We start from the raw sequence: 24,080 nt of genomic DNA, 5'->3' as shown, positions 1-24,080 counted from the left end.
AAGTGTTTAAACAAACCCATATTTTTCTAACAATATCTGAAATTCATTTGAAATATTTATTTATTTGGCTCAACTCCTGCCCCCAAACCCTTGGAGATGGGCCAGATGCTTCTCTTATTTCCTAGAACTTAGAAGAGGTGTCTTTTTTTTCCTGCATAAATCCAAAGACTCAAAATCAGTTTGGAAGCCACAAATGTATTATCAAAAAATGTTTCCTAAAAATAATTGCTAGAGCCAACTTCCAGGAACCTACCCAGTGGGGATGTTAACACATGCATAAAAGCAGGTGTACAAGGATCTTTATGCAGGTTAGTGAAGCAACTGAAATAATCTGTGTGAGACATTCGGTGTATGCTCACTAAATATGGGGATAGAGTTAAAAATAAATGTTTTCTTCACTAGCTTTTATTCTCCATGAAGAAAGAGAGGGCATCTGTTTATGCTTATGGTTGCATCCCATGTGCCTGGAATGTAGTGGGCAACTCAATAATTATTTGTTGAATAAATAAATGAATGAATGAAATGCAAAAAGTTGGAAGCAAGCCAAATATCCATCAAGAGGGCAGTGGGTAAGCTGAGTATGATAAATCCAGACAACGTAATTCAAAGACGGTGTTCTAAAGAATGAGATAGTCCCCTATTAGGGGTTGCAAATTCAAATACACGGAGGGAAAGGGCTAGTAACACAAATAAGTGGCTGGGCTGGGTGGGACAATAGGGAGTGGTGGGGAAGTTTGGCAAGCTGGAAAATCCACCTTTTTTATGTGTCTCGATTAATCATAATGTAAATATAATGTTCTAATGAAAACAAAACAGAAAAAAAGAAAGACAATAATTAGGGTATCTGTAATTTTAGGGGAAATCCAGAAACCCTGGAAGTAGTGTTTAAACTTTAAAAGGAAAGACTAATGTCCCCACTCCAGGCATAACTCTTTTCGTGTGCTGTAGGTAGGTAATAAGAACAATGGACAGGGAAGTCCTGACACTCCAGAGTGTCTGCTGGGGATGGCATGGAAAAAATGTGTCCTTGCCTACCTCTAGCCCCATCCTATAAAGAATGAATTCCAATGAATTTATTTCCAATTCATTCCCCTAGCCATTTAGACTTACCTAGTTCTACTACCAAAAAATTCCCCCAAATAACATCTAACAGATAGCTCTGGAGGTAAGTTTAACATGGGACTTCATTCAAATTTAAGAATTTCTTTTGGATGGATGCAGTGAGTGGTTTAGAGGTTTTTTTCATGCTTTATTTGGACTTTTTTTTTTTTTTTTGTATTTTTCCCTCTTTTAGATGAAGAAGCTTTGTGTCGGTTATTTGGAAAAGACTGTCATTCTATTTGCTATTTTTTTTTTTTTTCTGTATCTCTCAATTCCATCCAGAAATGAGAAAGCTGATCACCATCAATATTGTGATGATCTATTTGGGGATCCCATTTGTAAGTTAGATGAGTTGCCAGAAACAGGCCAAATGTTCTTTTCTTCCCTGGTAGCCTATAAACATTGGTTTTTAAAAAAATCTCAAATCTTAATCTCCATTTTCAGCACCAAATTGCACATCAAATGGCCAGCAGTATAGATGGGGTTTTGGCCATATGGCAGGCCTACTACTTATTCTAAACTTTTTCCTTCATGAGAGTCTAACAAGAAAAGAAAACGATTCCAGCCAACAATTTCTAGCATAATTATTTCTAATATGCCTCAACTCCCACTGGCAAGGGTTTGTTTTGTTTTGTGGACTAGAAAGAATTCCTTAACAGGTTGAGCCTGTGAAATTAGAGAGTTGCCTTCTCAAAGGATTAAACTCTTAAATACTCCTGAAAATAAAGGCGCACTATAATGAAATTCTTGTTTTTCATCAAAAGAGAATTAAACCAATGACCCTTTGCATGGACTTTTGGTTTTTGTCCTCCAACTGATTTAGGTTTTGTTGTAGTATATTACTTAAGTTCCTGGCTGTTTGGATATTTAACGTACATGACTATAGACACCAAAAGATGTCTGTCCACATGCTTTCTATTCTATACAAATTAAAAACCTGGCAAATTCACTAAGTTATATGTATTTACCAGTAGAATATTATGCTGTCATTTCCTCATTTGAATTATCTATAGATCAGCTTTGTCCAAATTTGTGTTATTCTCATGTTACCTTCAGAATTTTTGCCACTTCAATATTTAACTTGGACTATTTCTTTTGTTTTTTTTTATTTTATTTTATTAGAGACAAGATCTCACTCTGTCATCCAGACTGGAGTGCAGTGGTGCGATCATTGCAACGTTGAAATCCTGGATACAAGTGATTTCGGCCTCCCGAGTAGCTGGAACTACAGGCTCACACCACTGCACCCAGCTAATTTTTTTTTTTCTATTTTTTTGTAGAGATGAAATCTTGCCATGTGCCCAGGCTAGTCTCAAATTCTTGGCCTCAAGCAATCCTCCCACCTTGGCCTCCCAAAGAACTGGGATTAGAGGTGTGAGCCGCCACACCTAGCCAAAAATGCCTTATGTTCTTTATGTAAATAAATATATTTTCAAAGGAAATTTCATACCATTACCATAATGAGAAAAGTGGTATCATTGGGTATCATTGGCCACCCACAGAAGGAAACTTTGAAAATAAAAAAAAAAAATTAGAAGCAAACAATAATATTAACTTCTAGGTGGACACTGTTGTCTGCCAAAGCTCGAGACCCAAGGCCAACACTTTCTATGTTACAAAGGGAGTTAGCAGGCTGGGCGCGGTGGCTCACGCCTGTAATCCTAGCACTCTGCGAGGCCGAGGCAAGCAGATTGCTCAATGTCAGGAGTTCAAAGGTCAGGAGTTCTGAGCAAGAGCAAGACCCCATCTCTACTATAAATAGAAAGAAATTAATTGGCCAACTAATATATATACAAAAAATTAGCCAGGCATGATAGCGCATGCCTGTAGTACCAGCCACTCGGGAGGCTGAGGCAGGAGGATCGCTGGAGCCCAGGAGTTTGAGGTTGCTGTGAGCTAGGCTGCCGCCACAGCACTCACTCTAGCCTGGGCAACAGAGTAAGACTCTGTCTCAAAAAAAAATAAAAGGGAGTTAGCAGTGGTTAAAAAAGGGTTAAAGACTATCAGCAATAACATGAGGCTTTCTGTATGATTGAATCAGAAGGAGAAAAGGGAATTTTCTTACTGCACAATGCGTTTTCCACTCACACTCCATACACGCCACCTACAGTCACGTGTCGTACCAGCTATGGCATGGGGCCTGCATTCCCGGAAGCTCATCCAGGTGTTTCAGTACAGGGAGTAAGCGGCTTACCATTTGTCTGAGGAACGCCATCAGGGAGGTTCTTGGTGGTTTGCTCTCTTCTCTTTTGAGTTTGACTTCTGCGGGTTCAGGTGGAGCATCTCTTTCTTCGTTGAGATCCACTGTTTGTAAGGCTGAGTCTACTTCCGTGGACTTTATAATCTCTACTGGTGATTCACACACCACCTGGATTATTTTGCCAGGTAATAAGAAAATGAAAAAAAAAAAAAATTCCCCCAAACATGCTTTATAGAATGGGTTCCTGGTTGCCCCCCTGTCCGCATAGCAGCTGCGGATTTGACCCCGCGACCATTTCTACACAAGCACGTCTTCAAGCTAATGCTCGCGTCATACGATGTGCTCTTAAACAGTCAGTTTCTGAACAACTGCCAATTTAGATGTGGAAGTGGCAACATGCCTTCCCCCATGAAGGTACGAGGCACACATATGCGGTCCCTTTTGCCCTTCGGAGCATGCCCAGGACCCCTCCCCTCCTAGGAAGCCCACCTCTTTGGTCTGCCCCAAAGGTGAATTCCACCTGGCCTGTGTAGAAATCAGGAATAATCATTTTCGTAAGAGTCACGCCTTAGAGATGGTAACCATGACACCTTCCAGCCCGCATCTTAGTCCTCCCTGCAGAAGGGACAGTGTAAACGCCACTCGCTTTGCTCAACTGGCCTTCCTCATTAACTTGTTTCCCACCTGCCCCCAGACCAGTCATTTGTCCTTGGTTATTAATGGAAGGTCATGATTTCAGACGAGAAATGAACTTGGCAAGAAAAACGACGGCCAAGTTGTTTGCGGCCCCCCCCCCCGCTGGGCACCCAGTGAGCTCAGGGTCCCATGAACGCCGCAGGGAGCAGGGTGGGCGAGCGGGGGCCGCAGGTGCAAGGCCCTGTTCACCTGCGCCTGAGCCCAGCTCTTGTCATTTTGCATCCACAAATCGACACGCAGAACACCCTGGAGTTTGGCAACTAAGTCATGGTAGTATATCCCCACCTGACATATCTTAAGATTTCTAGCATTTCCTTTTTTGTAAACAAAGACCTATTTTGGGGAGTTATAAACTCAAAAGCCTCCAGGAGGCGAGGTGGGTAATAGCAGCATGAAGGGACCAGTTACAGGACAAAAGAGAATGGTGGGACGATGGCAGACTCAAGTTAAGTTGTCCCGGCCAGGCATGGTGGCTCACACCTGTAATCATGGCACTCTGGGAGGCCGAGGTGGGTGGATCATTTGAGCTCATGTGTTCGAGACAGCCTGAGCAAGAGCAAGACCCTGTCTCTACTAAAAAAAATAGAAAGAAATTAGCTGGACAACTAAAAAAAAAAAAAATATATATATATATATATATATATTTAAAAAAAAAAAGGTAAGTTGTCCTGTCTAAAGACATTAAAAGAATAAAAATGCTGGCTTGGCCAAACAAAACACGTCTGTGAGCATCTGCTGCTGGGCTGCTGGGTTTTGGCCTTGCTCTGTTTTTATGAAGCCAGGCTGAAACCAGAGCCACACACAGACCGGGGTTGGCAGTCAGCTGTGGACGTGGGTCTCTACATATAGAGCTGATTTAATTCAACTGCATTTCTGACAAATAAGCTTCGGCCACAACAGCCCTGGGGTGAGCCTGAAATGCAGGCGTGGAGCACGGGCTCTAAAGCAACCTGCCAGGGTCCAGATCTGTCGTGCTCCTTTTGGGTGTGCTCAGCTAAGGTCGGGGCGCCCCATCTCCGAGCTCCTGTTTTCTCTGCTCTCGATGGGGGTGGATACACGGGAGAAAGCTGTTGTGAGAGTTAAATCAGGCAACACGGGTAAAGGTCTTAGAACTGTGTCTGACACAATGCGTGCTTAATTAATGCTAGTGGTTGTTATTTGTGTTAATGAATATTAGCGCTCTTTACTCCATGAACATGAATTATCTGGAATCACCCACCATGCACAAGTCTATTATTTAAAGACGATTGTATTAGTATAATAACTACCTCTTTCTACTATGCCTGGCATTGTGCAAGGTATTTATATATATATGTATGTGTATATATATGTATATATGTATGTGTGTGTGTATATATATGTGTGTGTGTGTGTGTGTGTGTGTATAACCTCAAGAAATGGTTACAAAGACAGCTCAGGAAAGATAGCATTATCACCATTCTACACATGAAGAGTCTGAATGGTTGAATGACTTGGCCAAAGTGACACTATAGGTAAGTAGCCATTGCAACGAGGATGGCATTTTCTGCCAGTAACTGAATAGCTACTAGTGGCTTAATCAACCAAAATAGGGAATGAAAGTTTAACAGCAGGAAGTTCTGGGGTTGGTTCTGTTGGCTTTACACAATGTTTCTAAGGACTTTGATTCTTTCTATTCTTTGGCTCTGCCATTCTTGGCATGCTGGATTTTTCATCCTTTTAGGTATTACCTCCTGGTAGTAAAGTAGCCGCCACAGTTCCAGGTATCACATCCTCAACCCAATGTCCTGAGAAGGCAGGAAGGTCACAGCAAAAGATTTGCTCCAAATGAACTTCCGTATTTTGATCCTCTCTTTCAGGGTACATAAATTTCATTAGTCAGAACTGGGTCACATCCTTACCCCTTAGCTAATTATTGGTGAAGAAAATGAGATTACTGGTTTAGATCAATCATGATTAAATACTTTGGGGGTATAGTAGTTGCCCATCTTGCCTGAGATCAAGGGTAGAGGAGTTGATAAATGGAAAATGGCTCTTACATAGGTAATGAACAAAGTTGGACCTTGGGAACCCTGGGTTCAGAACTATCCTGTCTTTGAAATAGTAAGTTCTTTTATCATGTGCTCAAGGACCAGGAGGGAAAATTACTCAGATAATCCATTGTCAGATTGGATGACAATAATTTTATAAATCAACTTTATATAAATGCTAATGGTTCCTTTGCTGTGACTTTTTAAATGTTGAGAGGTGTCAACTTATAAATTCTAGGCCACAAGTTCATTCTCCAAAATACAACTATTTCAGTATCAGTAGGTAAAAAAAAAGAGAGAGAGACTTTTAGAGACTTCCGTTAGTTTTGGAGTCAGGCCAAAAAGTTGGCCAAGGAAAATCCACTGATATCCAGTAGGGAAACCCAGAACAATTTGGGCTAAGTAAGGATACGATTTGTACATACAGACATAAGAATTCAATTTTTATTTGGATAGTTTTCCAACTTCCTTCCAGGCCAAGGCATTGGAAAAAGTTGTTCTCTATTTAGAATGTATGACTGCATCTGCACATTTTAATTTGGGGCATGATGGACATAATTAAAATCAGATATGTACTATATTTTAGAATTAAATAACCCTTGCTTCATTTCATTAGTGATATGGTACACATCACATGAAGATGGCTGATATGTTTAATACAGACAATAGACATCTCAGTAGAGGGCTTCTCTTTTTGCCTCAAATTTTATACCATACCTACTGTTGAATTTTGGTGTATACAGTTTTTACTAAAGCTGTGAGTTTTAGAAACTAATTTATACCAAAATAGATTTCCTCCACTTAAACTTTACTCACAACCTCATAATATTGATATTAAAGATTTTTATTTTAGAATCTTTAAAAATTATTTTACTGGATTAATAATTTGATTACAAAGAATTTTCAGAGATTTTTTTTCTACTCAGTAACTATCTCCCTTATATCTGCTTACATACCCCAGTTTTGCTTTCGGGGAACAATCTTGCCTAAGTTCAAGACTATGTGATTTGGAGGAAGACAATTGAAAAGGTCTAAACAAGTCAACATGGTCTAGCTCCTTGCCTATGTTGGTTCAGGGATGGCAGTAAGTGGCAGACTGCTTTATTTTCCCAATTATTTATTCCATCTTCCTGTAAAAGAATTACACAACTGTGTCCTTTGCTGTCTGACTTGCTTTAGTGAATGGAATGTGAGTTGATGTGATGTAAATCACGATTGAGAGGAAGCTGCATGGGCCATTGCATGGTTCAGCGTGGCACTATTTTCTCTCGGCAGCTAGAACTGCATGTCCTTGTTGAAGGGGCTGCTGCTTCTCTCTAGATATTAGCAGGAAGATGCCACATGGGTAAGCTACAGCCAATTTACAGCTGACTTGTAGCATGAGTGAGAAAAAAAGAAGAGCCACTGAAATTAGGGGCTTGGTTGTTACTGCAACATAACCTGGCAAACGCTGACTACCAGAGCACGTGAATGCATTCGAGCCAATGGAAGAGAACAAATTCCAAGGCACGCAGGGTTGCTAGTGGAACATCTCTCTACTCTGGACTAGGTGATGTGGTGTTGCACTGCTGACAATGTGGCCAGGCCAAGAAGGCTAAGCCAAGGGAGAGCCTTGAAACAAACTTCATTTGAAACCAGTTTGACTTTCTAGTGATTGATGAAAGCCCATATATATTTCATTTTCTTTTTAATCCAGGTTGAGTTGGGTTTCTTTCACTTGCAGTGGGGAGGTTGGTTAATTACTGAGAGAGAGAAACAACAGAAATATCTATTTCCTTGGTCTCATAGGTCACTGGAAGGAAAGATTTCTTTTTCATTGAACATTAACTCAATTAACCAGTGGCCAAACCATTTTCAGATTACGACTGAAGGATTCTATAATTTCTATAGTCCATATAAATTTATTTTTGATATGACTAGAAGCACATTCTGGGAAAATTTCCATGGGCTTCAAAAACCTTATTTTTCTTTTTATGAAAAACTTTTGAGAAATGTTAAAATCATTTGTTTTGTAAAACACAGGTGTGGTCCTTGCATTGGTTGGTAGATTGGCTTTGGAAAGTTGTAGGTAGAGAAATTTAAAAAACAATAAACTCACTCAGCCATATTTTAGCCAGAAGAAGTCACTAGTTAAAGCACTCTTGTAATATGGTTAATCACATCTAATTGTCCTGTTTTGAAGATTTAGAATATGATACATTGTTTTGACTAATGTCATCTCTTTCTTATTTTGGAGGAAGAAATTAAACTAAGTCTGTTTTACATATTCTGTCAATCCATGTGGCCACTGGGTCATCTGTGAGCTGTACAGTTTCACTAAGAAGTGTAAGTACTGATTACTGGGATGTAACTTACTATGTTGTCTCCCACTCACTAACAATTACTACAGGGGCTGCAAACTTTTCCTGCAAAGGGCTCTGCTAGTCATACGGTTTCTGTTGCAACTGCTCAACTCTACTGCCTGGTGACAAAGCAGCCATAGGTGATACGTAAAGGCACGAGCGTGGCCGTGTGCTAATAAAACTTTATTTACAGACACTGAAATTTGAATTTTATATAATTGTTATGTGTCTGTCACGAAATATTCTCTTTTCAATTTTTTCCCAACCATTCAAGAATGTTAAAATCATTCTTAGCTTGTGGGCCATATACAAATAGGTGATGGGCTAGATTTGGCCCATGGGCTGTAGTTTGTTGACCTCCACATTACTGAGTTCTTTTTATGTTTTAGGCACAAACGTAAGCACCTTAGATGCATCATCTCATTTAATTTTCCAAGAGCCATAAAACCTAGATAATATTATCACTATTTAATAGACGGGTAAACTGAAGCTCAAAAGGTGGCATGTTCTGGAGAAAATGGGGTCAAAATCACAACTGTGTAGCCTCAGTCCCTCCAAGTGAGAGGCTGTTAGAAAATGAAATTTTGAAACTTAAGAAGAGAAATACTGTTTCTAAAGCTAAACAATTTAAAGCAATTAAAAGAAATTACTTAAAATAATTTTTTTTTCCTATGGGGTCTTGCTAGGTTGCCCAGGCTGGTCTCGAACCCCTGGACTCAAGCAATCCTGCTGTCTCAGCCTCCCAAGTAGCTGGGACTACAGGGGTGTGCCACGGTGCCTGGGTTAAAGCAAGTTTTATAATGCTTCTTTATTTTCTTTAAAAAACATTTTGCCTTTTATTTATGTCCCTATCAGCTTTCATGTTATCATTTGGTATCAATAATTTAACTCTTCATTCATGTTTATATTTCTGAAATTTCACACTAGAAAATGAAGTATCTTCTGTTTGCCTGTTAGAGATCAACTCTGCATTTTAGCATCTTAGCCGCAGGCAGCAAAGGGTTCCTCAGACAAGAACTATACACAACATCCAAAAAGAGGTTTTCTTCAGAAAGCTCAGAACCTCAACGCTAACTGATTGTCCAGATTTTACCTGCAGCATTAAAATTCAAAGTTGATGGGAAGAAGACTCAGGGACTTCTTCCTTATAGGTTGCTGAAATAGAGACTTTGGCTCTCTAGAAAACAGCCAGTAATTCATGAGAATTTTCTGGAATTATGAGAGACCTGAGCTTTGGTGAGCTGCTAAGTTTGGCTCAAGAAAGGAATGAAGGAAGGGAAGAAGGGAAGAAAAGAAAAACAACAAAAATGACAGATAGAGTTCAAAAATTCTTTCTCCTAACAAGAATTATAACACAGCCACGCTAATTTTCATTCCACATCATGGACAACATTTCTCGAACATGTTTTAATTTTCAATGTCTGCTCAGTTTCAGTCCCTAAATACAAATGAAAACACTGCCTTATCCATGACAGGTAAACAAGAGATACCCAGAAGACGCCATACCTATTTTGCTTTGGAAAAATGGTAATGTTCAGTTTCTATCTTAACCGATTATGAATTCACTTGTCCCCACTTATAAAATTTTTCAAAGACTGTACTTTTTTCAGGGCAGGGAGCTGCTGTTTTGGGTCTGAAACTCATGAGGCCAATTTATTAGTCTCCCTGAAAAATGTCTTGGAAAGATGTATTTTTGTGATGTTTTATCTAGTACCATCCCTTCAGCCATGAATATACTGTCTTAAAAATTTTGGCAATATTGCTTAACCTATCTGTCTCACGATAGGCTCAACCTATCTGTCTCAAGTGTAGACCCATAGAGTCAGCTCTCCAGCCCGAGAGTGACAGTCTCAGCATCTATTGCTACAAGATGTTCTCATGCCCGATGCAACTACCTGTGTGGGTACCACCCAAAGTTAGTAAGAAGCTGGATCACCATAGAAATAAAAGTGAATGATCAGTCATGGCAGAGTGAAGCAGAATATGCAGCATCATTATCCCTTCGGGAAGTGCAAAGCTGTTCCTATGTTTAGTAGACTCTTTCAGCCCCTAACTGACAACATAAAAATACGTGCTCTGATTTTGCACTTATTTTGCATTGGTTTAATGGGAATTTACAAAAATTTATGCAATGTTATTCCCCATTAATCCCTAATCACATGGCAGAGTGAAAGAGTCTACAGCAGATGAATAACATTTGGAACATGCAAGAACACAGGATCCCAGAGCTGAAAATGCCCAGTGATTGGACACGCAGAAGATGAGAGTGGAATGATTCTGTGGTTTAATGCATAACTTACATTCTCCTCTGCACCTGTGGGGACTGAGTCCTCTTTAACTGACTAAAGGAAGATAAAAACAAAAGTGAGAGTTAAGATGTTACCAAAAAAACTGTTACATAAAAGCAAAGGGTTAAATGGGCTAACAGCCCTATGGTGCAATTCTTAGACAATAGGTTGAGTGTGCAGACCTTGTTCCAAAAAGAACTTGAAGGAGGCCTACAAAAATGCAGGAAATATATAAAAATCATGTATTTCAAAATGCAACAAAGTGCAGATTAACACACAGAGGCAGCCAAGATACAAATGGAGAGGGGAGGGGTCTTGCTACAGAAAACACAAACCACAAAGTCTTAGCTGTGGGTGCGCAACACACTTGCCATTACATTTTCTAGTGGCCCATGAAAAGACGGACATACACACAGTCATTGTTAGGTAAAAACAAAATTCTGGCAATAAGCCTAGAGAAGAGACTCATTGGCTAGATCTGGACCCTCCTCCCCTCCAAAATGAACATAAACAAAATACTTTGCAAATAATATCAGGCTTCACAGACATTCTGCCTCTCTTCTCTTGGACTCCAGGTTAAGAATGTTTCCTTGTATCCATCTTGTTACTAAGGCCTATCATTTACCCCCCTTTTAAAACAGCCAGTGGGAGAGGAAGAAGGGAAGTGATATTTACAAATATGTCTTCTGCACTGAGTGTTTTGCATGCACTTAAAATCCCCCCCCCCCAAATGGTAAGTATCAAGATCCTCATTTGCACAGTAAGAAATAGGGCTACAGAGAGGTAAAGTCCCTTGCTCTGGTTGAACAGCTAGAAAGCAGTGGAAATGGTTCTAAGGGTCAAATTTATTCCCAGCTATGATAAATTCAGGATCAGATACACATTTTTTGGTGACTATGTGAATTTCTTTCTTCACTTCCAGACTTGCTATCTCTCTAGGTGAGATCTTCAGCTTGGATCATTTATTCCTATAGATCTTCTTCCCATAGTGAAGTTTCCCTGGGCACGAAAATGGCCCTGAAGAGAATCGTGGCATTTCTGGAGGCTTCTACTAATCAGGAAATTACAGTGCATTAAAAAAAACCTCAGCAACTAGTGCTACTTCCTTGGAACTATGCCCCTTTCCTCCAAGACCAGCTGGACGCTATTTAATACTACGAACAGGTAAAGAATCAAATGATTTTTTTTTTAAAAGCCAGACCTCCTCAAGCCTGGCCCACAAAAATTTCAGGAATTGATACACTGTCTGCTTTAGACTGAGAAAATCCTAGCAGTATTTAAGAATAAAACTTCAAGGTTTTCAAGCCCTCATTCCTGTCCCAGTTGGTTGTAACGAGACTAGTTTTTATCTTTGATTTCCTGTGTCTGGAAAGTTCCTGGCCATTGATTGTTCACTGTATTCCAGAGGAAACTGGCAACATGGTGAGGAGCAGAAGGAACTAATTCTGATGTTTCCTTGACCTTCATTATGATTTCAGATTTCCAGATCTTTCTGAGGTCTAAAAAACTAGCTTTATAAATATTGCCTGTTCCCCAAAAGATAGCTATTTTTTATTTTTAAAGTCATACTACCCAGAAAAACATCCCTTATTTTGGGAATGCATCCATCTGAGCATCTCTTGTGTGTGCTTCAGTGATTTTCAAACCATCTTCTAATTCTCGATCTGTCCATGTACCACTTGTATTTACTTGATATTTTTCTTTAAATTGACTTTTTACTCAAATATATATATATATTTTTAAAAGTCTCATTACAGTAAATGTAATAGCAACATTCTTGCTGTAAAGAGAATGTATTAAAACAAATGCAATATTAAGAAGAGAGATCAGCAAGTGTTAGCACAGTGGTAAATGCCTATCAATATCAAGAAGACACTTTCTTCTTAATGTTGCCAAAAGAATTGGAATGGAATGGAAAAAGGAGATAGCTTTTTACTATGTAACTGATTAAATTTCTTTTAGGACTTTATCCAAGGACCATCCAAAATCATTTTGAACTTTTTTGTATACTTGCACACTGGCCCACAGGTGTAGCCTTCATGTCCGCAGTTGAAATCTCTAGTTAATAAAAGGACCCAAAAGTGGATAATGAGAAGCCAGGTTCTGGTCCCCTTTTAGTGTTCGGCACATGTCAGAGAAAAATTCTTTCCTGATGCTCAGAACCCACGTCTAGAGCATCATGGACTGTAGAGTCAGGTTCAATTTCAGTGGATAACCTGGGGCAAATTAATCACATCTCTCTGAGCCTCAGTTCATTTACCCAAAGATTGACTATTAGACTATCTAACATAGGGTTGTTTTAAGGAAAAAATAAAATACACCATGTGTAGGGAAAACCATGGCTAGACCTGGCTGGAACAGAGCAGGTGTAGTCTGGCAGTTGTGGTCAAGTCCACACAGCTCCTCTTGGTACTTACACGAAAACTGTCATTTACGTGGGAATTGGAGCCCCTGGAAGGTGTGTGTATATGGGGGCGAGGTGGGGGCAGGAACAACTTGAACCATGTCTATAATTAGAATTCAGTTGTCTATAGCCTTTTCTATAAGTCAAGGTGTATGAAATGGAGCAGAAATAAAGATTTCAAAAAATGGACCCCAGGCCGGGCGCTGTGGCTCACGCCTGTAATCCTAGCTCTTGGGAGGCCGAGGCGGGCAGATTGCTCAAGGTCAGGAGTTCAAAACCAGCCTGAGCAAGAGCGAGACCCCGTCTCTACTATAAACAGAAAGAAATTAATTGGCCAACTGATATATATATATAAAAAATTAGCCGGGCATAGTGGCACATGCCTGTAGTCCCAGCTACTCGGGAGGCTGAGGCAGAAGGATCACTGGAGCCCAGGAGTTTGAGGTTGCTGTGAGCTAGGCTGACGCCACGGCACTCACTCTAGCCTGGACAACAAAGTGAGACTCTGTCTCAAAAAAAAAAAAAAAAAAAAAAAAAATGGACCCCAGAAAGAGAATTCACTGGTGGAAATTTCAGGTGAATCTGTCACCACCAGGGCTAGTGGGAAATAGTAGCTCTGGTTAGGGTGCTGGTGGCTGGGAGAGCAACTCAGTCCGCCTCAGCTGTCCTTGAATTAGGTGTGTACTGGGGAGAAAGAGGGCTGTGAGGATGCCGAGGGTGAGTCCTGTCAAATGGGGTCACTCTGGGGCCCAAGTGGGTGACCATGGCAGGCTTGTGAAGCCCAACAGCAGTGATGGGTAGGGTGAACTGGCACGGACCTTCCCCTTGGTGGATCTGCTGGTGGCAGTGTTGTGGCTTGGGGACGATCACCTAGTAGGTTCATATGGCAGCCCAGACTGACTCATGATCACCTGTCCTGGGTTCCTAGAACTATTTGGGCAGGATGAGTGGGGGCATGGGTTTATGTCCATCAGTCTATGAAAATTGCTGATATTGACTTAGCATAAGTAAAGCCCCTAGCACAGTGCCTGCACATGGCATGTAGCAACTTTCATGAATGCTGGGAAGAAGTGACACTGGCTGAGTCTAGTAGATCTATTTAAGATTTCTCTTGACTAACTCTATGCTGCTTTTGAAACGCCTTTAAGTCTGCCTGGGCCAGATGTGTGTTTGCTCCTGAACCCCTTATGAACAGACATTTTAAACATTGCTTTTAGGTTATTTTAGGCTCCAAAGTTGGAATGGGGTAGGGATGACTTGGGCCTCAGTTAAGATCTTGATGGTATAATATACAATAAAGGCACATCGACCTTTGTAAAACAAAAATTCTGGGTCATACAAACTTCAGCCCATTGTGTCAGTATTTTGAGATCTTTATCTTTTACATTTTGGATTGCATTAATGAGCCCACTCATTTTATAAACTTGATAAGTGTGCTTTTTTAGGTCATAGTCCAAGTCACTGATAAAAAATTTGAATACACAGGGCCAAGGCCAGATTCCAGTGGCAATTCCAAAGACAGCTTCTTGCAGTGTGTTTTGTTCCTTAGCAAATACTCTTTATTGGCTTGTATCCCTCCATCATAGTGTGTATTAGGTGAACTGTACAGAGCTGAAAAAAAATTGGTAACACTCACAAAAATAATAATGATTAATAACTCAAATTATCGGGCTACTATTGGGCTATTACTGTCAGACAGTGGGTTAAGTTGCTTTCCATTAGCATTCCAAGTTAGTATTCAACACGGGAGCAGATTTCTCTTCATTTCTAGGTCTCTATTCCAACATGTATTAAACTTTCACACCTACCCTACCGTTACACTTCCCTTTGGGGTTTGAGGTGTGTCTCTGCTCTTGCTGAAAGCTCACGGTGCATTAAAGCATCCTCATTGAACCAGTTCCTTGGGCCAAGCCTGGACCTCGCATTTCATCTCTGTTTGTACTCAGCCTGGTTTCCACCCTCAATACACAATGAGAAATGAAGGCTTCGGGCAACTTTTTCCTTTTCTCTGTGTGTTCTCCACCTAGCAGAAAGACTATGAGCCGAGGAACCGGAAGTTCTAGATTCTAATTCATTACTCTCTGCCGCCAATGAGGATGTTGTAGGGAATAAACTCTGATGAGGAGGAAAACCGACTTCATTCTTCCACATCGGGAACAAATTCAGGAAGGCGGTTGCAGAGACAAGAAGAAAAACTGGATGCAATAAAGCAGCTCACTTTGGTGTAAATGAGCTCACTTTGGTGCAATAAAGCAGCTCACTTTGGTGTAAATGGGAGAACAGAATGATCTGAAAGTGAAGTCTCAATTCTGCAGACTGAGAGGCATTTCCTAGGTCCGCGAACTCCCAGCACAATCAAGAAACTTACAGAGCGTGAGACCCTCCTTCAAATCTCAAAACCAGAAACCCTCCCAGCCTTCTTCCATGCGCTGGACATCTGGCTATTATCTGGCGAATCTAAAAATAGTTCAGCCTCATGAACAACAACAATAAAAATCTAGTTTAACATCCACAGGATCCTGTTTGGACATTTATGTTGCCAAGGATAAGGCGCTAAACAGCACGTAACTTGTCAGTATTCGCTTGAATAATAAGTGTTTCTCTCCTTTAAAGAGCACATCCAATTCCTAAAAGAAACTTGCTTTTAATGCATAAAAGAAAATTCTTTAACTTGCTTTCACCTGGTATCATTGAAGCCAACATTTGTCCTGTTCCTAGCAGGTCTTCTGTAAGCACACTCTGATCATGCAACAGCTCTTCAGTTCACTGATTTCAGTAGCCCTGAGACCTTTTCTGTCCAGCTCAGATTTTTCAGCCTGTCTCTCAAGTGCTTCCATAATTGTCCGGCCACACGCCCAGACTTTCTTAACCAGAATCCTCATGGGGAGGCGTAAAAATTTGCATTTGAAACAAATGATCCAGATGAATTTTTAAGTTCTCTATTTTCATTTATACTGATTATTCTCTTTTTCATTTATTTTTTATTTTATTATTATTATTATTTTTTGACTATTCTCTTTTTTAAACACCCCTAGCATTTGTCATCTGTACCCCACAGTCAACACAAAATTGCAAACTTTGTTGTTTTGGAAGAGCGTTATACCCCACTGAGTAACAGTCACTTGGAGTACTTTTTTTTTTTTTTTCTAACTCAATCCTCCCAATAAACATGGAAGGTCGATAGCATTGGCCGGTTTTATAGCTGAAGAAACTGAAGCTTGAGGGTTTAAGTGATCGAGTGAAATTCAAACAGCCAGGAACTGTCAGAACTGAGATTTGATAACGTGTCTCTGTGGTTTCAGAGCTCACAGTATTTTCCCACTGTACCATCTGTCTCTCCCAAAGGAAAGTAGGAAAAGGGTTATTTTGAAGATATTCCAAATATATCATTTACTAATTACATATGCACACGTGCACACACACACACAAGCATGCGTGTGTGTGTGTGTATGTGTGTGTGTATCATGTTCCTCCAAAAGGATTTCAAGTCTTTTGATAGCAAATGAGTCTTACACTTTTTTATACTTAAGGTGATGCTGGTACCAGAAGCCACACATGAGCATTTAGTCGTGACCACTGACTGTTCACACTTGAAGAAATGATGACAACATCATGCACTGAGCGCTTACTATGTCTCAGGTGCTCTCTGTGTACAATTATTGGTGTTTTACAACAACACTGTGAGATAAACACAGTCCTTAATTTACAGATAAGAAAATAGGGTCTCTGAGTGGTCGAGCAACTTGGCCAGGGTTACACAGCCCAATCTTTTTGATTCTGTTATGCAAGATTTTACCATATACAAGAATTATCAAGATTACGTACACATCCCACCCCTCTCATTCAGTAGATGAGGAAAAAGAAACAGAAACAGGGCAAATAACTTACGTAAGGTCACAGGGCAAGTGGCAACCCAGTTAGCCCAGAATACTAAAGGGCATATTTACCCCAGGTAACTGGTTTTTACACTTCTTACACATGGAAGAAGTAAAATATAATTTGAAATTAATATCCTCAAAGGCTATTTTTGTTTTTATTTTATAATAAGAAGTATTTCAGCAGTCAAGACTATGAATCAAAATAACTTATACTTTCCTATCCATAGCCTGTGATGGGAAAAATTAATTTCCAAAGTTTGCATCTATAGACTTACAGACTTTGAAATCAATTTGTTTAAGAGCTTCTCAATTAAGAGAAGGAAAAAGAGAGGTTAGGGTTAGTTATCAGAGAAAACAAAAGAATTTCCTAGCTTTTTCCCATTGCATTTTTCAAAATTTTGACAAGGATGATTTTATAACGACAGCCTTTCTAATTGAAAGACAAGAAAACAAAGGTCTTCATTTCACTTTCTACTAGAAAAATAAGCTTCTCCACAAGAATATAAGCTGGAAAAGGGAAGGCATTTGCTCACGACTATTTTTTCAATGCTTAGTACTTAGCACAAAAAGGTTAGCACAAAGAAAGTGATCAAAATATTGTTGAATAAGTGAGACTTCCATATTTTACTTCCATATAGAGCTTTTCTTTCTGACTGGGTGCAAGAAGGAGAGACAGGTGATTTGCTTTTTAGTTTCTCTTAACTTCATAATTTTAATAATCTACTAAAGAAATAAAGCCGAATGATGGTGCAAAAGACAGTGGGACTGAAATAAATGAAATTCTACCATTAGGGAAATGAATGTCAAGTTGTCCTGACTTTTATTGTCAATGGAAATAGCTTGAACTTCAAAGAGGAACCACCGTGTGCCTTACAGATTCCAAACATCAAATAAGCCCTTGAGGCAATAGTTTAGCAGCTTTCCCCTGAACTGGACAGCACCCAAGACAAAGCGGTTGACATGGTGAGTTCTCCAACCCTCCTGAGCCCAGAGGAAACAAACGACAGAGGACACAGCGACAGTTCATCGGGCACTTTTGTGACACACACATGCTGTTGTTTCACCGGCATTATTTCATTTAATTCTTACTTCATTTCTATGATGTAGGGAGTATTATTATTTGCATTTTTACAAATGAGGAAACTGAGGCTTATAGTGTTGAACTGAGACCCAAAGTCAAGTCTGTCTGGCTCCGGACTTGTAACGCTTACATCGGTATTCCTCAAACTGCAGTCACTGGCCACTGTCCCTGCGGCTTTTGCTGTGTGTTACGTGTCATCCCTGGCAGCCATGGAGCGTGCGGCTCAGACTTCCTGACCAGGACGGGCCCCCACCTGCCAGGCCTTCGGCTGCCACCGCAGTGTTCTTGCTGAGGCCCTGCTCTCCCTGGTGGCTCCTGCCAGTGACCGAGCATGGCAGAGGTGCCGCGCCCTTCACTGCTGTCCAGCGTGAAACTCCTGGAATGGACAATCCGTACTCTAAGAGCCCGCGTTGGCCTAGCCAAGGCTTTCTCGTGCTACTCTGAGTCTGAGTGAGGCTCTTTTGAGCCTCTTCCTTCCTTCTTTCTCTCCCTTCCCAGATGTCAGACCCGCCCTGTGGTCTGAAGGTCTTTTCTACCCACTCCTCCCCTCCCTCACCCCACCCCCTCCCCACTCCCCCCCTCCCCCCACCCCTCCCCTTTCCCTTTAACCTTCACAGGAACCTTCTCCCACAGATCCCTTGCTTGTCAATTCCATTAGATCTGCTTCTTGGAGGACCCACACTTACCTAAAATCAGTGCCATTATTCATTTAATACTTTCCTTTTAATTAGATTCCTTTTTAAACTAAATACATTGAGTCTCACCTTGAGCAATATCAATTTTTTTTTTTTTTAGACAGAGTCTCACTCTGTTGCCCAGGCTAGAGTGAGTGCCGTGGCATCAGCCTAGCTCACAGCAACCTCAAACTCCTGGACTCAAGCGATCCTCCTGCCTCAGCCTCCCAAGTAGCTGGGACTACAGGCATGTGCCACCGTGCCCGGCTAATTTTTTCTATATATTTTTACTTGGCCAATTAATTTCTTTCTATTTTTTTAGTAGAAATAGGGTCTTGCTCAGGCTGGTTTCAAACTCCTGACCTTGAGCGATCCACTCACCTCGGCCTCCCAGAGTGCTAGGATTACAGGCGTGAGCCACCGCACCCAGCCAAGCAATATAAATCTTAAATCTCAAGTTTAATGTGCTAGCTCTATTTTTCTAATACACTTTGAATAAATAAAGTGTTCAGATAGGAGCCTCTTAAGTCATCTTCCTTGCCACTCATATGCACATATGTACTTGGAAATTGTTCCCTCCATTATATCGCTGGTAATGATAGGAGACATGTTAAGATAAGGCATAGTGAGTGGGTGGGGGAAGAAGGAGGATTGGAACAGAAATGTCAACTGACATCATCCAAAGTTTTCATGAAACGTTGGTGTTTGTGTTCTGGGAATGAGCGAGAAGGGGGATTTCGGTACAACAGGAGCAAACGGGGAAGAGGCTCAGAAATCCAGCTGGACCCCGGTCAAGGGAGTGAAGCCGACACCACAGCGGCAACTGAATGTCTCATCTGCTTTGCGTGGAGTGCCAAGTGGCAAGGATGTTTTGATGAAATTACTGAGTTGGATTTTTCCAGCTCTGTGAATTACACCCACCCCCTCATCCCTGCCTTCTTGCTCAACGCTCGGCCAAATTCAAAACAGGCGAGAGCTGCGAACATGTGCTGCAGCTGGCGCTTGCTCGGCAGTGACAATTAAGGAAAAGCTCGCAGAAGTCCTCAGCCCCACCCACCATTTCCTTGCACGCCACAACCCCCAGGTACTTTAATTCCAGATTGGGGGGGGGGGAGGTGGTGGTGGAATATGAGACAGTGATTTGAATCTTCTGTCCCAGAACACAGCGCGTGCTTGCCCTGGGTGGTGAACAGGTGCACACCCTGGTTTTCTAAGAGAAGACTGAGGACCCAGGGGCTCACCATGACTGGTTCTATCCGGCTGGGGAGAAGCAAAGACAGAGAGCCCCGAGGAGGGTCATCGTGCCAGGGCGCGAGTGCTCACAGACAACTGGGAGGCGGCCAAAATCATAACCCATTTCAGAAGGAAAATGAAGTCATGAAATACCACAACCCTGCCTCATGCATCGGAGTCATTCAAAGAATGAAAAATTCTACTTGTTCATTTCCTTTTCTTCCCCACGAACACATGTTTATAACATGATAGGCATTTTGTTTCCCAGGAGTACATGCAAAGAAAGCTTTAATTCACTGGTAAGTTGAGTCATTTTGAAGAAGAAGAAGAAGAAGAAAGGGGCATAAAAAACCCTCCATATGTTGTCAGGTACAATGATCGGCCCGATAGAGACGACTTCTCAAGTCATCCTGGCCCCAAGGACTCTCCAGATCTTGGAAAATCAGACTTACCTTTTTCCAAAACAGTTTGCCCAGCGGCAGAGAGGTGGGTCCCGATTTCTCCTTGGCACCTTCCTTCACTGTCTCCGTGGACGTCCCAGACTGCACGTGACCCGACGGGTTGCTGCACTTGGGGTTCCTGGCTGCCCCTTGGGTCTCCTGGGGTGTGAAGTTGGCTTTGTCCGACTTACAGTCGGCCGAAGTGGTGGGTGACTTTTCAGCACCCTAGAGAGTTAAAAACATTCAAAATGGTCTCAAGATTTCACAAGTGAACGATCTTTTTTTTTTTTTTTTTTTTTTTAAATAAATATGGGCTGGGGTTATGCAGGATGTTAATTTTCTTCTTTATAATTTTCTGTATTTTCCACATGTCTACTGTGAATGTGGATTTATGTTAAGATCCTGGAAAAAGCCAAGATATTTTCCTTTTGGAAAAAATAAATATAGAAGCTTTATTAATGATGCTCATGTGAGTAGCTCATTGGGAATCAAAGCGATGGTAGGAGGACTTTGCTGTTAGAAGGCAGAGTGCTCACCTATCCCATCGCTCTCCAAATGGTTTGATCAAGTCCCTATCAGTGAAAACATTTTGAGCATGCACCCCCAACCCATGCATTTATTTATTTCTATATTATAAACATGTATGGCTTTATTAATCCAAATTAGAAGTTAAGGAAATGTTAAAATATAATGATAATAGAAATTATGGAATTTTTCTCCCACACTCCACTTCGGAGGAATCACCGATCTAGGCTATAAAGTAAGTACGAGGCAGGTCGCATGGAACTTGGGGAAGGGGTTTTGAACTGGAAGAGTACCCACAATCCCCCTTGCTTCACTGCTAGATGCAGCCCTCCCCTCCACAGTGACAGCTTCATCAAATGCTATTCATTCGTTCCGTTTCCTCTTGCCCTCTCTCTCTCGCCTCGTCCCTCTTCCTCCTCCTTTCCTTCCCTCTCTCCCTCTTTCCTTTCCTTTCTCTCTCTCTCTCTGATGGTTACACTGAAGTCCAATGTCAAAACATCAGATTTCTCCAGTGAGGGGTGCTAATTTCTACACTCTGCACCCCCCCCTCCCCCGAATCATGGGATAAAGAAAGAGTTGGGAGAATTATAGGGACAGAGTATCTCGACTTGAGTGAATACTGGCATTACAAATGTTACCACCAGGTTCCTCTGACCTAAACTCTTCATCCTCAGCATCTTTGTTTTACGATGTTTGCTCCAGGGGCTGGTGACTCAGTCCCTTTAAATTCCCTGGGATGTCATTTGTTTGACTACACTTTCTGACTAAAAGAGAAAAAGAGCCTGCAGTAAAAATCAGATGTGGACAAATGCGGGAACTTCCACAGTATTTCTGATGACAGAAAGAGTCTTAGAGACCGGGTCGTCCCATGCTCAAATGTTCATGGATGGGGAAACCGAGGCTCCTAATCTGCCGCACACTAAGCAAAGGGCACAGCCTGGCTCAGATCTGGACCGTGGCCCCTGCCTGTCGCTCGTTGCTGCAGCACGTCGCCTCTCCAACGGGCATCTGCAGACAGCGAGGATTGCACTGTCTGCTGCAAGACACAGCGTCATCTCTGCTGAGCGCTTTTGGTACTCAGAGGTTGTCACATATTGAGCAGATTCTAAGTTCAAATCAAGATAAAGAACTAAAGAATAGAAATGGCCTTTGCAATGGTTGTTCCTGGAATAATCCCAGTTCCATTTAAAAACGTACGAAACTACTGATCGGTAGAATTCAAAATAAAGGCTGCATTTTATAGATAGTGAAGTCAAAATGGCCAAGCTCATAAGGCTCTGGGTTATGAGTGTTCCAAATGGTGTTGGGCACCTGGTGCTATTTTAGCTCCAAATGGTAATTAAATTAAAGGGGAATAGTTGAAGGGGAAGTACCGCCTCCCGCCCCCAACACACACATACACACTAAAGTAGCTTGCTTTTTTTTTCAGAAAATGTTAAGTATTAGGCCAGGTGGGGTGGTTCACGCCTAAAATCCTAGCACTCTGGGAGACCAAGTCGGGAGGATGGTTTGAGGTCAGGGGTTCAAGACCAGTCTGAACGAGAGTGAGACCCCCTTTCTACTAAAAATAGAAAAATTAGCTGGGCATGGTGGCACATGCCTGTAGTCCCAGCTACTCCGAAGGCTGAGGCAGGAGGATTGCTTGAGCCCAGGAGTTTGAGGTTGCTGTGAGCCAGGCTGACGCCACGGCACTCTAGCCTCGGCAACTGAGCGAGGCTCTGTCTCAAAAGAAAAAAAAAAAAAAAAAGATATATATATATATATATATATATATATATATATATGTGTGTGTGTGTGTGTTATTTATTCATTTAGTCATTAAAAAACCACACTGAGTGCCTTCTATGAGCTGTGGTGTGTACTAAGTGCTGGGGTTACACCTCCTGATGGAGAGAAATGACACTAAACAAATACAATTGGAATTATTTCAGCTGTAATAAGCACTACTGGGGCCAGGCGCGGTGGCTCACGCCTGTAAACCTAGCACTCTGGGAGGCCGAGGCGGGCAGATTGCTCGAGGTCAGGAGTTCGAAACCAGCCTGAGCAAGAGCGAGACCCCATCTCTACTATAAATAGAAAGAAATTAATTGGCCAACTAATATATATAGAAAAAATTAGCCGGGCATGGTGGCACATGCCTGTAGTCCCAGCTACTCGTGAGGCTGAGGCAGGAGGATCGCTTGAGCCCAGGAGTTTGAGGTTACTGTGAGCTAGGCTGACGCCACGGCATTCACTCTAGCCTGGGCAACAAAGCAAGACTCTGTCTCCAAAAAAATAAAATAAAATAAAATAAAGCACTACTGAAGGGTGTGAGGGGATCTGGTGCTACCCCACTCCCATCACAAGAAAATCCAAAGCAGGGAATTGGATCCACTCATGACAACCAGGGAAGGCCTCACTGAGAAGGGGATGGCCGTGCTTGGGGCTGAAGGGCGACTGGAAGTTAACAGGGGGGAGGCGGCGTGCTCCGGGCACAGGCCACAGCTGCTCTGGGGGCCTCTGGCAAGGGGACTTGGGCAAGGGTCTGAGCAAGGGGTGGTCTAGAAGCGCTGGCCCCCAACATCTGCCTGGCCTCCTGCTTCCCTGGGAGGATCCCCATTTGCTCAGGGGCTCATTTTAGGTCAAGAACCCCGGGCCTCGGGCTGCCCTCATCTCCTCCTGTAAGGCCGGGCTCTGGCCGTTAAGCTGAGGGTTCGTCCTGCCCACGGCGCCGCAGGAAGGGCTCGCTTGCTTAGCCCTCCCACGTTGCTTGGTTTTTCTATACTCTCTAGATCAGGGGTCCTCAAACTTTTTAAACAGGGGGCCAGTTCACTGTCCCTCAGACCGTTGGGGGCCCGGACTATAGTTTTAAAAAAAACTATGAACAAATTCCTATGCACACTGCACACATCTTATTTTGAAGTAAAACAACAAATGGGCAAAAACACCCACATGTGGCCCAAGGGCCGTAGATTGAGGACGCCTAGACGTAGTTGAGGACGCTCTAGATGCTGCACTATTTTCCTGCTCAAGGCCGCCTTTGGATAAGACCTCAGTCCACTAGCCCAGAGTCTCATGGGGGTGACAAAAAAGCCCCCCAGGCTCTGGAGTTCTAGAATTTCTCTGGGACAGCACCAGTTTACCTGATGCATTACATACTTGGCTGATTTCCCCACATGGCCTCCTCTTTACCTCCCTTCCTTTCTCTCCTTCTCTCTCTCAGCCTAGTC

The 24,080-nt window shown here is 42.0% G+C and overlaps 1 protein-coding gene across 10 annotated transcripts in view; it reads right to left on the bottom strand.

The window, feature by feature from the left end:
- Positions 1-24,080, bottom strand: part of BCAS1 (brain enriched myelin associated protein 1) — a 65,960-nt gene that overhangs the window by 15,114 nt on the left and 26,766 nt on the right. For 4 of the 10 annotated variants that reach the window (XM_076010855.1, XM_012752225.2, XM_076010852.1 and 1 more), the window contains 3 exons: positions 20,359-20,571; positions 10,649-10,690; positions 3,296-3,469 (listed from right to left, as the gene is read on the bottom strand). In XM_076010855.1, coding sequence (XP_075866970.1) covers positions 3,296-3,469; positions 10,649-10,690; positions 20,359-20,571 — 429 coding nt within the window. The remainder of the gene's footprint in view (positions 1-3,295; positions 3,470-10,648; positions 10,691-20,358; positions 20,572-24,080) is intronic. The other 6 variants (XM_076010854.1, XM_076010853.1, XM_076010851.1 and 3 more) reach the window with 2 other exon arrangements.

This window comes from Microcebus murinus, chromosome 16, assembly GCF_040939455.1.
Source record: "Microcebus murinus isolate Inina chromosome 16, M.murinus_Inina_mat1.0, whole genome shotgun sequence".
NCBI classification, from domain to species: Eukaryota; Metazoa; Chordata; class Mammalia; order Primates; family Cheirogaleidae; genus Microcebus; species Microcebus murinus.
This window is presented reverse-complemented; position numbering and strand designations above follow the sequence as displayed.